Below are 16434 nucleotides of genomic sequence, written 5' to 3'. Positions count from 1 at the left end.
TTTCATTCACAGTTGGGTAATTTAATCTATGCGCAGTTCATCAGACTTTATAAGGGGGATGATTTGTTTTGTATTGAAAATCGCGATCTGCTGTGAAATAAATGTAGCGTAGTGAAAAAAAGTACAATGCCGGCCTCTGAATTGTGGTGAAAGAGAAACATGAGGAGCATAAAATGGAAAGACTCGAGTACAAGTTCCTGAAAAATGTCACGAATGTACAATATAATGAATATAGTTTTATATATTATATTAAAGCTAATTTACGCTACTGATTTTAAATGACAAATGTGATGTAAGTCCTTGTATGTACAGTGAACAATAGCAAATGAATATCATAAACTTAATATTATTACAGCTGTTGTTTTGCTGAGCAGTATATTCCAATATATATCTCCAATGGAATGCCAGTATATTGTTTAATACTAAAGACCAATGCCAGTCGTGGTATTGTTTTTTGTTTAATATCGTTTTTATGAAAGCACCTTAGTGCCAAAAATAATGTTAAAACAACAGTTCCAAACAACCCATCCTGCATAAGTGAAGGTAAATGTAAATGAATAATAATCCTCCGGGTGGTGAAGTTTGGTTCATTTGTATTTTTCTTCCAGAACGTCCACACAAAAATATTTTTTTTATAATTTTTTCAAATTATACATTTTCCACACAACAGAGTTACATAAAAAATACTTTAAAGTTAGCAAAAACAAGTGTTAGATAAAAAATAAAATAGCAGGAACAGGTTTTTATCAGTGCAGTTCAGACAAAGTTAGATCACGTGTACAACACGAAGTCAGTGGAGCGTCCCGTCGTTACGCAGCAGCAGATAATCCCTCACAGAGCTGGGAATGTCCAGCTCACCGACTGCTGAGTAACACCGGGCTCCGAGATGCAGGCGCAAGGCACACCGGCAGAGATGCTGCAGCGAGCGAGGCTGACCGCTCCGCCCACGCACCACGTCGAAGAAAGGCCGGTGCTCCTGAGGCAGAGAGGGGGAGAAACGGAAAAACACGCTGGAGCCACCGGGCGATGAAGCGAGGGGAGGAGAAGCGATTTGACACTGCAGGGAGCTCACCTCGTACACCTCAGCGGGCAGGGAGTCCATCCATTCACAGGGAGGGACAGATGTATACGAGTTCAGCATCACCTCCAGAGTGGCAGGAGAGAGGACGCACTGCTTCAGCATCTGTAGAGAGGACGGAAAAAGGTACACACAAAAAGTCCTCCTTTTCATTCATACATTTCTGAACAGTTATTGTCGTTTTCGTATAATAATTTTTTCTTCAGGGCTTTGAACATATTCCCGGTGTGGAACTTATGAAACTTGGACTGGTCCTGGCCCGGTGCTTTAGATCACACTTCATTTTACTCGTATCAGTTACCACATTCTGTCGTTGTGGTCGTTTTACCGAACCTTTGGTGAAACAGGTTTGGCTCCGTGGTTCAAGAGGGACTGTGCTATTGCTTCAGGTTGCTGCTCCGGATAATCCTCCACCACCTTAGGGAACAAGCAAACACGTGTTCATACCGCTGCCTACACTCAAAATGTATCTCTCTGTGACTGTCTTTCAAAATACTAAACTTTACTTCTTTGCTTCTTTGCTCTTTCACCCTTCCTTGAAATCCACCCAGCCCTGATCTGCTACCTGCAACAAACAGTCCATCGGTGTGTATCCCGCGCAGTTTGCGACGTCAGCCTTTGCTCCATGCTGCAAGAGGACGTCCGCGATCCTGGAGCAGCAGTTTGCGCAGGCGTTGTGCAGGGGGGTGTGCTGCTTCCGGCCCGCGGTTCTGGGGTCGGCTCCTGCATCCAGCAGCATTTGAACCGCACGGAGGTAGCGGCCGGACTCAGACGGCCTCTCGGCTCCGGAGCACGCAGCGTTCAGCGGGGTCTCCCCCTCTTGATTTGTGGCCAACACATCTGCCCCGTGGCTCAGGAAGAGCTCCACGTGCTTCTCCAGGCCCCGGCGAGCCGCCATGTGCAGAGGTGTGAGCCTGGACTCCCTCATCCTCACATTGACCTCCGCCCCTCCCTCTAACAGCAACTCAGCACACCTGGAACAAAGTGCACTCATTTCTGATCACACTATGCACAAGCATCAATATCTACACTACGAAAACATCCAGTTTACCCTGAGTCTTTTCTCTCTAACACCCCTGTTTCAGATGTTTTTGGTAATTTCTTCAAAGTGACATCTTTTGATTCATGAAGCCTTTAGGAAAAATGTTATTTCCTTAAATTCATGCCAGGCCGTTGAAATGATTTTACAGATGAAAATTTTTGGACTTTAAGAAAAGATTAGGATGCAACTTGACTTCAGTGAACCCTGAGGGAAACTTGGGCCCAACAGAGAAGAGAATACTGATATTAGTGCACGGTAAAAATGGTCAGTTGCCAGCGATTTCATTTCCATTACCACTCACTGGAATGACTGGGCGGAGGTGCAGAGGTGGAGAGGAGCGCTGCCGTCTGCAGCCAGCAGTTCAGGATCTGCTCCTTGAGAGAGCAGCAGCCCGACGCAGGCGGCGTGGCCGCCCGCGCAGGCATCGTGGAGGGCAGTGTTGCCTCCCGGGTCGGCGTTCACCTCGGCTCCACGAAAGAGCAGCTCCTCCACACATCCTGTGTGTCCTCTGCTGGCGGCCAGACGCAAGGCTGAGGTTTGTTTCACCCTGGAGCTCAGCGTCCACATGCCTGACAGGGGAACGGAAGGGCCGTCAAATATTAAAGGGCATTTATGCAAGATAATAAAGAAGAAGTGCGGAAAGTCTTACCCATGTCCGGAGCCCACACCATCTCCTCGTGCACCGTCTCCATCAGAGCGTTGACCATCGCTGGGTCCTTCAGCACCGCATACAATCCCTTCATGTCTCCACACAGGAAGGTGTTGTGGATGGCCGTGTCTCTGCACCGGGCCTGGGGCGGAGGGGCCCGGACCTCCTGGAGCCGCTGCTGCCTGGGAGGAGGCCTGGGGGCTCGGGGCAGCGGGGCCCTGGTCAGGGCTCTCCTCTGAGCCAGCGCCCGCCGAGCATCCTCCCACTCCTGGAACTCCCGCTCCAGTCTCAGAGAGCGCAGTGAGGTGGACGTGAACGGGAACGTGTCCTTTGACATGACACCTTAGTGTCAGGACAAGAGACACTAAACTTTCTGTACAGCTTGTTCAAAGGACACAGGTTACAAAGCAAGTGATTCTGTGCAATTTCCTCATTTGTTTCTGGGCTGGAACTCCATGCATTGCAACGCCCTACAGGAACAAGGTCTTGCCTCAGACACTCCGGGCCCCGCTGTTTACAAAACTGGCAGCCTACCAACTCACCCTCACCGGCGCTGCCGCGAGTCGCTCGGGTCCGAGCGGAGGTCAAATTAAAACTTCAAAAAAGTCTCACCGGTCGCGTTTCCCTTTCGAGTTGAACCGTGACAAGGGAAAAAAAAAAGATCCGAGCGGAAAAAGGCCCCCCTCTCCGCGAGCACAGTCACAAGACCGTCGCTCAAACACGCACCTCCGGCACTGGTTATTAATAGATCAGTGTGCAAGCTGACACCTGTCTTATCCAACACCACCACCAGATGACGGCATTGATCCGGCATTTAAATCTCCCCGAAACACACAGGTAACACCGAAGAGCGCAGAAATGTCAAGATGAACCAGATCCCAACGCGGTCCCAACTTTTAAAATGTGTTGCCGAATTATCGCGGGTTTGGTTTGCAACTCTCTATGTGAGAAAAAAAAAAAGAGGGACTGGGGGCGACCACACCTGGCAAGACCTCTTCCCTCTGATTCAAGGGCCGCAATGAGGAAACGGCACCGCGGGACCACCCCTACTTTAACGTATGTTCCCTGGAAATCTAAAGTTTGGACACGCAGCGAGCAATCGCGCAAAAGTGAGACAGTGGACAGTTAGTGCGGGAAAGGCAGTCTGAATCGATGGACGGAGCACATCGATATATGAAAACAGCTTTAGCTAATGTGTGCTTAGGTAATTATCGACCCCTTACGTTACGTACAGACTATTTTAAGATACGGGAAGTAAAAATTACGCCTAATTGTTTTTGCCCAACCGAACGGATAAGATTATGTGGGAATTCAAAAAGCTAAAAAGCCACCGGCAAAACAAACTCACCAACAGGTCCTTTAGTAGCCGGTCTAGACTGGAGCTCTCGATCCAGATACACGATTTTCCCAGTTGTCATGGAGTTCCTCTTTCTTTTCCTGAGCAATTTTAAGGCCTTTCTGGTCCCCGCCGGCTTAAAAAGTCTATTTCAAAAATTCGAACATGTTTTCCGCTGCTCCCCTCGTTTTAACGTTCGACTGAACGACACTAGCCACGGTACCGCGGGAAAAGCACACAAGCGAAAGCGGAGTGAGTCCTCTCGCTCTGCGGTCGCGTCAACGCTCTTTGTATAAACGTTTCTGACGCCATCGCGTCGCGCGTTTGAACGTGGCGGCGCGACAACGAACAGCAGGAGAAAAAAAAAAAAAAACTTTTCATTTAGCTCGTTGGCTAAGTAGCGTTTGTTTGGCAAAGGAAACGTATGTCGAGAAAAAAAAAAAAAGGACAGCGAACTGTATGTAAACGCGCTTATTGAATGGCATTCGGTGTCTCGCCAAGCTCGTCCCCCACCCGATCAGATTCGGCTTTTCGTCGCGATATCCAATGAGTTCGATGGTGAGTGAGCGAACCCAGCGAAGTGAAGCCAGCTGGAGCTAGCTATGCTAACATATCATGCGGCAGTAAGACGCTGGTTTTTAGTTTACGACACTTTGTTTTAGTTTAATAGGCCGTTTTCTGCTAAACGGTGTCTGCATCTGGACGTTTGTGTGTTGCATTTTATCATTGTTACCTGTGTTACAGACCTATAATTTAGGTGGCCTGTTCAGCATTGGCGAGGACTTTGAGGACGAGGTGATTCCCAGCAGACTCAAACACACCTGATTTCAGCTGTCGCTTAACGGCCCCGTGCGGGCTGCTCGCAGCCTCTAAACATAACGACCCTCCCTCTGTCCCGCGTCTCTCACGCCGCGCGTGTGTTTCCCCAGGACCTGCTCGGGACAGACTGGGCTGTCCGCTCGCCGCCGGGACCGGCCGCCGTGGCGGCTGCTGTGTCATCCCGCGCCCTGCGTCCCTCCTGGGTCGCCCGCCGAGAGCCGGGGGAGGATCGCCCTCAGCGAACCGCGGAGAGATCAGCCGCCCTGTGTGTGGGCACGGCGTCGAGGAGCAGCGAGAACACTGTTGCGGGACAAACTGTTGCTCCGGGTCTGAGGCAGCTCTCCTCCTCCCCCCAGCCTCGCCCCCTCCGTCCTCCCACGCTGAATAACACTCAGCCTAAATTGGCATCACCACAGAGTCATGCTGACCCCGAGGCGTCGCCGAAGCCCCGTGTGGCTCAGGATGATTTTGATGACTGGGATGTCGACCTGGCAGACCTGGATGAGTGTGACGTCCCGATGGGGCAGCCGCCGCAACCTCCTGCTCCCACCTCACCTGCTCTCACCTCACCCGCGCCCACAGTCGAGCCCGCATCCTCAGCCAAAGTGCTTCGACCACCGACCTGCGGAGGGATTCGGACACTGCCCGAGCGGACCCGGACGGAGCTCAGTGCTGCACGCCAACCGTGTGGCTCATCCAGTCATAACCTACCCCTTCGGACCCTCTCCGCTGCTCACGAGCGATCTCCAGCTCCCCCACAGAGTCCTAGTGTTTTCCCTGGCCTCACTGCAACTTCTCCTGCCCCCAGCCCCATTTCCAGGACGCTCATCAGGCCCCAGGAGCCACAGAGACCGTGGGCAACTACAGTAACCTCCCCTCAGCCCCGTGGCCTTTTTGAGACAGTCTCCCCAGCACCCCCTTCCTCCTCCTCCTCCTCCCCTGTGAGCTCCACCGCTCTGAGCCCTCATCCCCTTCACACACCGGTCCTCACTAACCGCCTGGTCCAGCTGGTATCCGCCTCGAACAAGCTCCCTAAGAAGAGGCCTCGCTCTGAGCCTCACCGGCCCAGGGCGCGACGGTTCCCCGGCCCCGCTGGACTCCTGCCACAGCAGGTTAGTGCCCTCCAGCTGTGGTGCTCTCCCTCTGCCATGCAGCTGAAAGTCCTTACGTCTGTTTGTATCTTCCTGGTTGCAGTGAGTTGATGTTACCGCTTTTGAAGTGGAAGTACCAGAGCAGTCAAACCACATGAACTCTCACCTGAGTAGTCGCTCTGGCCAGAATTAACGCTGCTGCTCTGCAGCTTTCTCAGCTAAGCACTAATGAAATCTATCGGGTATGTGTTTTTGATTTTCTGCAATGGTGCCATATGATAAATTGATTCTTCTCTCTCAGCCGCAGGGTCAGAGCCTGGACGACATAGTGGTTTCTGTTTCTCATGCTCCAGCTCACGGTGCTGTGGCCCGGTTGCCGAGCCAGGTAATTAACCACCTGTTTTGTGCAGACAGGGACCTGCAAAAAAAACACATGAAAGCTTGTTTTAATTTGATATGACTTTTAACTAAGCATCAGCCAGTAGCTGATGTAATCTAGAGCTGCAACCAACAGGAATTCACGATGCAGTGCATCTGTCGTTTATGTTCTTGATTAACTGATAAATTGTTTGGTTTATAAAATGTCAGTGAATAGTGGGAAAAATTCCCAAAGACCAAGTTGACATATGCCAGTGTCTGCGTTTTGTCTGATCAACAGACCAAATGTTCAGTTTAATATCATGGAAAACTAAAATATTCAAACTAGGGCTGTAGTCTCTCGGGCGACTGGTCGATTGGTCGGTCGATATGCTCTCGTCCGACCAAATTCTCATTGGCTGGTAAATCGCTGGTGTTGCTTTCATTAGGACTAAAGCGCTGCATCAATAGCTTTCTTAGATTGGTCTCACCCCCCCCCCCCCCCCTTCCCCAACCTAATGGAGCCCACCAGGTCTAACCTATTTAACGTTCATAAGCATCTAGTCAGAGTCGTCTCCGGCTCCACACTAACTGACGCTATGTCAAAGAAGTCGTCCTTGTGGCTGCATTTTGTTAAAACGAAGGTTAAACTTTGAAAAACGGCAGTTTGCGTATCGCAGCTCGACAACCGACATGCCACATCGTCTAAAAACACGAGGCTGACTTGTCTGCGTTAGGACGCTCCGTCAACTTTCGTGTCTAACGCTTGAGACTTTGAGTGGATATTCCTCAATAGTTCTTGAGCTGGGATCCCCGGTTGATATGGTTCTGTGTTTGGAAAATCCTACGCATATCGGCGGATGCACGCTGCTCTGCTCTGAGTCTGTTGCGATCGTTTCAGTATAAAAATAATTAGGTTAAAATGATGTAATATGCTGCAAATACTTAGTTTTTTTGCTCATTTATAATTCATTTAGTAATATCTAAGTCAGAGAACACAATACCTCTGAAGAGCCCAGTAAAAAAAAAAAATTCCACACATTTTGCCTCGTAGCTGCCGTTGGTCAACTTTACACTGAACAACACTCAGTGTTGCCCATCAGCTCCTCCTGGGGAATTCGATCGAAATCTGGAACAAAAGAAACATTTGTTTTTATGTACAGTCTCATCTACAATCGTAAAGATTGCCCACGAGGAACAGAGGAGCGGCAGGGGCACAGTGTCCCGCTCCTCTGCTTCTCACCCAGGGCACGCCTGGATAGGCTTCATCTATCTCAATGCTGAGTGGCGTAAGGGAGCATAGAATAAAGCTGGATGGATTCACAGAACTGATGTTTTTGTCAAGTTGTTATGACAGTAAAAACAATGAATGACCACTCGTACGGCGCAGGCACAATTTCTTTGTTTTCTTTTATTTGTGCAAAACGGAGGAGCAGTAACTAATGAATAGGGCTTTGATCGTTTCCGACGTGACTTTTGTTTGGGCTTCCCAGCAGAGGCTTTTAGAAAAATCTCTGGGTTTTACTATTTAGTAATTAGAACATGCTATGAAATTTCTGACGTGAGTGGGAGGCCGGGTGAGGTCTAGATCTTTCCGAACATTCCAGGATGCATTTTCTTTTCTTTACAAGCCCGTTGTACCTTCGAAACCGGACGCTGAAGTGGTCCAGCCGGCGGGGAGAAATGAATTTTCACTCAGTCTGATTGCATCAGAATCGCAGGGACCATCTGAAATAAATCTAGCGACGGGAATGGCTTAAAAAAGGCCAGGTGTGCGCACACAGAGCAGCGCGAGGGAATTAAAGCTCAAGGACCATACGTCGGGTCACATTAGCATACTGGCCGGATTACGGGAGTGATTCGACTGTTTGATTTGATTTAAAGGGTTCCAGCTCACAGACCGAGGAGGACGAGTTCAGTGGCGGCGCCTGGGCAGCGATGAAGGCAGAGATGGGATTGGATGAGAGGAACCCGTCGTGCTTCCTGCACTCCTACAGTGTGGTCATGGTGCTTCGGAAGGTGATCTCCCATTGCAATTACACACCTTTTTGTTGTTCAGTCGCGAAAAAAGTCTCGCTCAAACAGTTTTACTAAAGCACTGTAACGCGTATTTAGGTCAAGCAGTTTATTTCATCATTCATCCTCCATTAGAACAGACTGTGTCCCGCTACTGGAGGTCTGTTGGCATAATCAGGACAAATGACGGCGCTTCACCGGAGGTGTTTTGTAACTATAAACAGTACGTTCACTCATCAGTCACTCTAATGGAGACTCTGCTGCTACTGTGGAGTAACTTATCAGGCTTTTTGAGAGGCAGCCGTTGTTAGAGACTTCGCACGTGTTGGTTTCTATGTCACGCTTGCTTGTCAGCGTCTCAATTTCCATGCACAGAGTCACGGGCAGGACTCTGTCTAAGCTTATTCAGGTTAAGCTGTTTACACGAACCTCCGATTCCAGAAATCCCTGTTTGCATGAATAAACAAATTATCACACAGCCCTCGCTGCTTCTGTTGACTGAACAATAACACGTTGGATCTAACGCAGCGGGGAGAGAGGATGATCCCAACAGTAAATACGGCTCACTTCTGTTTATTTATTGACATCAGTACATCTCCACAATCCTCCGTGAGTCTGACATTTGTACCGACGGTGAAAACCAAAAGTGAGAGGGGTAAAGTTTAAGGCTGGGTCGATAAGATGTTCAATAGGTTGATGTGTCCGGGGAGAATTACTGATAGAGATGGTTAGTTTTTTGTTTTTATTGAACTAAGTTTTAAGTTTTCACTAAAAACGATGGTGAAGGATAATTTGTCTGAATGACTAAACACCATTTAGTTAAACTCAAATAAATGTATTTTCCCCAAGAAGGATTGTTTAAATTTCCTTGAAACTAAAGCCGATACAAGCTGTTACTTGCAAAATTCCTGTACCCAATGAAAACGTTTTTCTTCCAATTTTTGTTAATTTGTTTACTGCGAGACATTCAGCAACAGCTATTTACGGGAATACCAGTTGCAAATTGTCCTTGGGGTTTCTTGGATGCTCAGTATCGATTTCAGCCCAATCCAGTGAAAAATAAGCGAGCGGTGAGGCTGAGAACACACACACGGAGAATCTCAAAAATGAGGACATTAAGCTCCGAGGGCCAAACTTCCACAATTCATAACTAAAAAAAGGATTTTGGAGTAGAGCTAGGGGATCGTGCAGGGTCCCATTAATGTAAGGGAAGCTCTTACATGATTTTATTTTTTTTTCTCAAGAAAATCCATTACATGAACCGGGAGGTCCTGGGTGAGTTGGTATATAATGACCCCAATGCACATTATAATGTTCCAGAGCCCAAGCCTAAGGTATTGAAATTTTCTACCGTCACATACTGTAGAACCAGCCATCTCTTGAAATTCCTGCTTTACAAGCTAATGAAAAGAATGGTTGCCAGTCAATTTCCAATCAGTGCAGGCTTACAAAGTAAGCTAACGTGTGTGATTGTTGTCTCATTAATGCAGGCTGTACTGAAACAGCTGGCGAAAAACAAAGTGCCCAACATGGCTGTGCTTCTGAAGAGCATCATCCACACACACGCTGATGCCAAGGCTGTGTTTAAGGACCCGACAGGTACTAGACATTCACGCGCGCACACACCTTCACAAAAGATTTACAGAGTCTCATCGTTGAAATGTGTATACATTTGCAATAAGGGGAAAAAACACTCCAGGCTCCAAATAAACTGTAGACTGTTGCAGGAAAAAAAAAAAAAAAATTAAATGTGTTATGTGATGGCAAAAAAAAGAGAGAGAGAGAGGTGGCGGAGAAGCTGTGAGCTGCGTGCCTCACATTTGACATTTGCTCCAGAAGAACTTGCCTGATTGAGCTCGACATGGTGCGAAAGCAGAGTTCAGCCACAGTAACCTGCACGATTACACACACACACACACACACACACACACACTCTCTCACACAGCTATACATGTACATACAACATACAACCAGTCCAATTAACATCTGCCCTGCCCCTACAGCAGCAAGCCTCTTTCTTTCCTCTGACTCTCCTCCTCTCCCCCTCTGTCTCGAGGCTTCACCCTTTTTGTCTGAGCTCCGGCAGTTGCCATGGTCCCCAGAGAGCAGCCGCATCAAGGTGTTCGGATTGTCAGCACTCAGGAGTGGATGTTGTACTCAACACCAGACTTAAGTGCTTATTAGTGATTCAATTGCAGTAGATTGGCATCAGCGGTGGGTGGGTATTAAGTGCTTCTGACACCACGAGGGACCACTCTGTCAGTAATGCGCCTCCCACCTGCTGGAAGCTTTGCAGCTTTTTCTCCAGCAGGCAGTCGTCTCAGGATCTGCCGTCAGCCTGTGGCGACTGCAGACGAGCGCTGAGAGATTAGCGGTTAGGGGTGGGTTGAGTAACATGACATTAACTGACAAACATTTTGATATTCGATGAATCATGTAAGTCACTTATCGAGCAAGAATGCACGGAGCCAAACGTTTTCTGGTTCCAGCGTCTCCGATGAGAGGATTTGCTGCTTTTCTCTGCTTCATCTAACAATAAACGAAGGAATCTCGGTCTGTCTTTACTGTCTTTCCTTTGATTTTCCTGACAACCGCGCGTCCGATCGACCTCAGATTTCCCGTGTCTTTCGCCGAGGACCCAAGGAAGTTCACTGTCAACTGTGAGGCTTTGCGGATGAGCGGTTCATATAAAACGACAGTCGGTTTGGGCTGTCGCTTCGACGTAACCGACGTCATTGATTTGTCGCAAAGATGGCCGCACCCCGGTCAAAGAACCGATTCCCCATATAAAAAGTCCGGCTATTAAACGTCGCACAGGATCATCTGCAAGCTGGAAATGGCTCGTCGCAGCAGTACAACTACTATGCATGGTCACTGGAAACGAACGCGTCCCAGAGCGCAGGGAAAGCAAGACAGCACCGTTTTGTTTACTTTTTGTCTCCACCCAGGCATCACACATGAGGATTATTAACAGGCGGAGCAAGTAATTTATGCACCGCTGCTGTCATGATAATGTAACATTACACCATGTGATATGTGTGGTTCACAGCAATCCTTTTGAAATTTGTGGTCCAGTATTCTCTGATCAGGTGTCTGACAAGTAGGGGAGATTATCACCAGAAATATCAAAACACGGCACTGGTGTAGAAATTAGATGACGATGATTAGAGGATTGAATAAAATGTTGAGCTGTTAATGAGATAACAAGCATTTTGGACAGTTGTTTGGACAATTTGATAATGTCACCCTGGTCAAACTGGTCATGGGCATTTTCTTACATTTAATAGACTTAACGATTAATTAAAAAAACCCAACAAATGTCATGTTATCCATTGTGTTATTTATATGCAACACTTTAAATGAGTTAGCGTGGTTAACTGTAGAATCTTCAGTATTGTATGGTTTTGTAGACTTTCCAATTTCTAGCCTTTTTTGCTTCTTGTCCATTTATCTGTATTCTGATGCCACTTTTTACATTTTTACAAGTAATTCAAGTTGTCAAATTGGTCTTTAAGTTATTCCCAGTGCCATTAGAAAGATCTCGAGTGCTACAGTAATTATAGTATGTTGGCCATTTAAATTTTTTTAAAATCGGCATTAATTGCTGTTTTATTTATTTATTTTATTTCATCGCTAGGGGGCAACTGACCAAGCTTTAAACTATATAATGTATATACCAATATTGATGTGTGGGAGTTTAAAAAAAAAATCTTATAATGCTATATCACATAACATAAACGAAAAAAATCTTGCTACAGATTCCTAAGATTTTTAAACCGATATTGTCTGAGTTTTTGGCGTAGCTCCACTTTAAACACAACGCTGACGTATGATCATCTCTTAAAGCTGAGAATGGGGAGAGCGAAGCAAAACAGCGAAGTTGTGGACTGTAAAAGAAAAAGAGCTGAAAAACGCTCTGAGGGGAACTGCAGAGTCGAGTGGGTTTGTCACTGTGAGCAATACCTTTCACAATGCATCTTGTCATCCTTTTTTTTTTTCCTTGTTAATATAAAGATATTGATGGTCTATTTATCGTCATGGCTCTGTTGTTGTCAATATTATGGACTGAAGGGGAGATTCAGGGAACTGTGCATCGGCGTCTCCTGGAGGACAGAGCGGAGGAGCTGAAGGTCGGAGCCGTACTGCTGCTGAAACAAGTAAAACTCACCGCCACCGTTAACTCAAACATTCATTTCGCTCACGATGGTAGAAATATCAGTTTAGTGTGTTAGCTACACCTGGATCTACAACGCTTCCAGACCTGGGTTTATTCAGTTTACGGCGTTCATCTGGATTCTTTGTCTCTGCTCTCTCTGTGGACAGGTTGGTGTGTTTTCCCCCTCCCATCGTAACCATTACCTGAATGTGACACCCAACAACCTGCTGAGGATCTACGCCCCCGATGGAGTCAGTCTGCCCTCCACTCAGCTCCCCCCACTGGTCCCGGTCAGCGTCACTACCCTCAGCTGAAAACAAGAATAGCACAGTTGCATTCGAGCAAATATTGAATCTGTCATCCAGGAACACTCTGTCGAACTGTCAGCTGTCCCCTCAAAACATTTTTTTTTTTTTTTCTATCCAGGAGTCGATGTTGCCGTCACCTGCTCCGTTTCCCACCATCCCCCGGGAGCCGGTATCTCGGATGCATTTGGTGTTTGACGAGGAGGACGACGAGGGACAGGAGGGTGAAAGATGCACAGAGGGAGGCAAAGACCCTCAAGCCCCAACAGACACTAGAGTCAGCTCCAGCAGAGGCCCCCAGGAGCCTGCTGGGAATCCGGCCTCGCAGGACTTAGGCTGGGATGCAGGTGGGGCCCCTCATATTTTATGTAATAATACTTCTGATGAGAGTGAGAAAAACATTAATTGTAGTCACGTCCTGAGTTTGTGTCAGTGTCAGGCTGTAAAAATGAGTTTTTAAATTTCTTTATTTATCTGAATATAACAGACACACTGTCTGGACACATTAAGTAAAATGCAAACAAGTTAAACTATAACAGTTTACCTCTGTCACCCTCAGCTGCACTTTGGAATAAATACAAACATGTTTACGTTAGCTAACATGCCAAAGATTAACACGGGACACTAACATGCTAAGAGTCAGGACGTTGAGCCGAGAGTTAATCCAAAGTCTGAAAATGTGGAGCGGAGCTTGACAGCCGACAATAGCGGCTGTGGCTGAGGCGGTAAGTTGGCTAGTAGCCGTTCGATCCCCAGCTCCTACCGTCCACATGTCCGAAGGGTCCTTGGGCAACACACTGGTCAGGTCAGCACCTTGGTGGCTCACCGCCAACCGAGCGTGACTGAGAGGCAGAATTGTTAAGTGCTTTGGGTTAAAGCTCTGTATGGTAAGGATCGGATAAACCTTTTCTTATTCCGGTGGCAACATCAACACCCTCATGGCATCCTAATCATTTTTGCCACTCGTAGCAAGGTCTTTCATCATCCGACAGTTTTGTTTCCTGTTCGTAACGACCATTGCAGCACCTTCGGGGAGATATCGTAACTCTAGATTTCTTGTAACTAAAGCCATGAAGTCTGAGCCCCCCCAACACACACACACACACACTTCATGTTGACCCAAATAGAGCTGCCTGCTATTCACTAAAGGCAAAATGCCCAAAACTGTCTTCAGTGAACTTTTAGGATTACATGTTTCCACGAAAAAATGTTACTCTTACTTTGTAACGCTAATCCCAGACAGGTACTGATTCTTAGTTTACTACCAGGAGTGGATTTGATGTGAATTACACGTGGTTCCGCGCTCTCACCTGCCTCTGTACTATGTGTGTTGTGCAGATGATGACTTGGACGAGCTCCTGGGGGAGTTACCTGTGGACACCTACAGCCTGTGACGTAACTTGACATCAGCAAACAAACAGACTGTCTTCACTGACTGGAGTTATTTCATGACTGACAAACAGCAAACACGTTTCCCTTTCTTTTCCTCTTCCATCACTTCTTTAAAATCATATTTGTCTGAAAGATTTCTTTTTCCTAGTGCTTCAACTGTTTTCATTACCCTGCTCATAAATACCACAGACTGTAGTCTTGAGTTGATTTGTTGTTACTGTCTCATAGCAATGCATCATTGATAATTGATGTGTTATAAGAAGCAGTCACTTGAAGCCCAAACATGCTCATAAATTAATTACAAACCTCCAGAAATCGGTCCTGTTTTATTTCAGCTCCATGTCTTATATTCTCATAAAGACCATAATTACGTGTGTGTGTGTGTGTGTGTGTGTGTGTGTGTGTGTGTGTGTGTGTGTGTGTGTGTGTGTGTGTGTGTGTGTGTTTGTGGCATTCAGTCCTCCTTGCTTTTCTTTCATTCTTGTCCATCGTTGCAACTTGCTTCAGTGACCTTGAAATGGAAGACTAATCTACACAACATTGATTTGTTAATAATGCAAAATGAAAACAAGATGAGGCTTCTTTGTCTGTCTGCTGCATTTTCCTGTTAGGTTTTGTCCTTGCCCTCCCTTTTTCAGTCGTGTCTGTTTATCTGAGTCTCAGAGTGGAGTGGCTCAACTGTGACCCGGCTTGTTACCATGCATTAAGAGGCGTAGCAGAGGTTTTCAGGCAGGGATTGCAGGGAGGTAGTCTTAGATTCCCATGTGGTTTTGCTTGACCAAAGAGTGTTTACCCAGCCCTGCCTGAATCAGGGTGGAGTCACACTGTGACTAACAGGCTCTTATGGAGGCTTTCCCAATAGGATCTGAGCCCTACACCCAGACTCCGCCAATACCCCTGCCTCACAAACACTGTAACAGATTCAGGCTAATCCTCAGCCTCTTTCTGTTGTTGTGGCTCAGAAGCTCTGCATAATTGATCTTAAATAAGACAATGACTATGAGGGTAAAGAGCCTCATAGAGCCTCACAAAGTGTGAGCCTGTCCTCCTCCTACTGCTCCAACAATCGGGGGAAATGTATTTAAAGGGATACAAGCCCCCCACTGCTAACCTCATATGGATTTGAATAACATTAAAGGGTCAGTTTCACCCAAAATTTCTCACTTATCCATAGTAGTATCTAGCCAAGCAGATACTGTTTGTTTTACTTGTCCCGGTTTTGAGTCTCTCAACATGGTTTGTTGTCCTCAAAACACTGGGAAAAGACATGAAACAAGTCAGCGGCAGTTTCCTGGTTTCTCTCGATATTCCACAGTCCTCACCGTGAACAGTTTACAGAGAAGCTACTTTACACCGAGGATGAATGAAAACTGTCGAGAGTGCGTTTAGTGCATTATCCAGAGTAACCGGAACACCGTTTTCTGGAAAGACGTGTTGCAGTTGAATTTTTTAAAACGTAAATCTTCAATGTTTCGAGCAGCACACACAAATTTCATTTCACTTCTATTGTGTGTGGGTGGTAAAAGAGAGACCCTCACAAGGAAAACCAAAACAACCCTTTCTGGCTAGATATCGTTAGAGGTAAGTGAGGAAAATATGGGTTTATTGTAATATGAGTGAACCAAGCTTTTAAGTTTGAGGGTGTTTACATCTATATGAGGTGAACAGAGGAGGGATTTAAGTGTGTGTTCACCCAGTATCGATATGAACAGCCACAATTTTAAGCGGAAAGTCGGCGTTTTACCCCCACAGGCACTGGATAATTTCAAATCCAGTGTAAAAAATGTGTCACTGTCAACTGTGGTCTGTAGAGTAGATCCGTAGTTCCCCACCAGGGATTCAGGACCACACAAAGCGTCCCAAGCTAGACCTTAGGGGGACTATTAATCAGTGATTCCCGACCTTTTCGGCTTTTGACCCCTCAAAATGACGCTATGCCTACGTGCAACCTCTCGTCAAAGGTTGATAATTCCTGTATTATTTTTTATTACTTGAATACCGTTTAGAGACCTAGAGTTGATAGTATCCAGTAATTGACGGGACAGAAGTGAAGATGAGTTAAGTCTTAAAAGATAAACCCAATAGAAATGTGTGTTTCTGCTTCTTTATCACGTTAATCATCTCATGAGCTTCAGATTTGCGTTGCAACTACTTGGGTGGTTCTGATGCCCAGTTTGGGAACCACTGCACTGG

The 16434-nt window shown here is 46.7% G+C and overlaps 2 protein-coding genes across 8 annotated transcripts; one reads left to right on the top strand and one right to left on the bottom strand.

Annotated features, from left to right (window-relative positions):
• Nucleotides 1-450: 450 nt before the first annotated feature.
• Nucleotides 451-5106, bottom strand: asb16 (ankyrin repeat and SOCS box containing 16). 6 transcript variants are annotated; one of them, XM_040119467.1, is made up of 7 exons: nt 4839-5106; nt 2770-3133; nt 2422-2689; nt 1644-2052; nt 1412-1495; nt 1073-1183; nt 451-976 (listed from the first exon to the last, which is right to left on the bottom strand). In XM_040119467.1, exons 2-7 carry the CDS (start codon nt 3104-3106, stop codon nt 791-793), a joined length of 1395 nt encoding a protein of 464 aa, XP_039975401.1. In that variant the 5' UTR covers nt 3107-3133; nt 4839-5106; the 3' UTR covers nt 451-790. The 6 variants fall into 6 exon arrangements, with proteins under 6 accessions (XP_039975401.1, XP_039975393.1, XP_039975383.1 ...); XM_040119459.1 differs by having other exon boundaries at nt 2770-3111; XM_040119449.1 differs by having other exon boundaries at nt 2770-3111; nt 4852-5106.
• Nucleotides 4551-14580, top strand: hrob (homologous recombination factor with OB-fold). 2 transcript variants are annotated; one of them, XM_040119413.1, is made up of 10 exons: nt 4551-4663; nt 4850-4900; nt 5035-6036; nt 6317-6400; nt 8257-8391; nt 9879-9987; nt 12403-12545; nt 12712-12834; nt 12971-13196; nt 14188-14580. In XM_040119413.1, the coding sequence occupies exons 1-10, from the start codon at nt 4652-4654 to the stop codon at nt 14241-14243; spliced, it is 1941 nt and encodes a 646-aa protein (XP_039975347.1). In that variant the 5' UTR covers nt 4551-4651; the 3' UTR covers nt 14244-14580. The 2 variants fall into 2 exon arrangements, with proteins under 2 accessions (XP_039975347.1, XP_039975356.1); XM_040119422.1 differs by having other exon boundaries at nt 12460-12545; nt 14188-14575.
• Nucleotides 14581-16434: the final 1854 nt, after the last annotated feature.

This window comes from Xiphias gladius, chromosome 3, assembly GCF_016859285.1.
Source record: "Xiphias gladius isolate SHS-SW01 ecotype Sanya breed wild chromosome 3, ASM1685928v1, whole genome shotgun sequence".
NCBI lineage: Eukaryota > Metazoa > Chordata > Actinopteri > Istiophoriformes > Xiphiidae > Xiphias > Xiphias gladius.
This window is presented reverse-complemented; position numbering and strand designations above follow the sequence as displayed.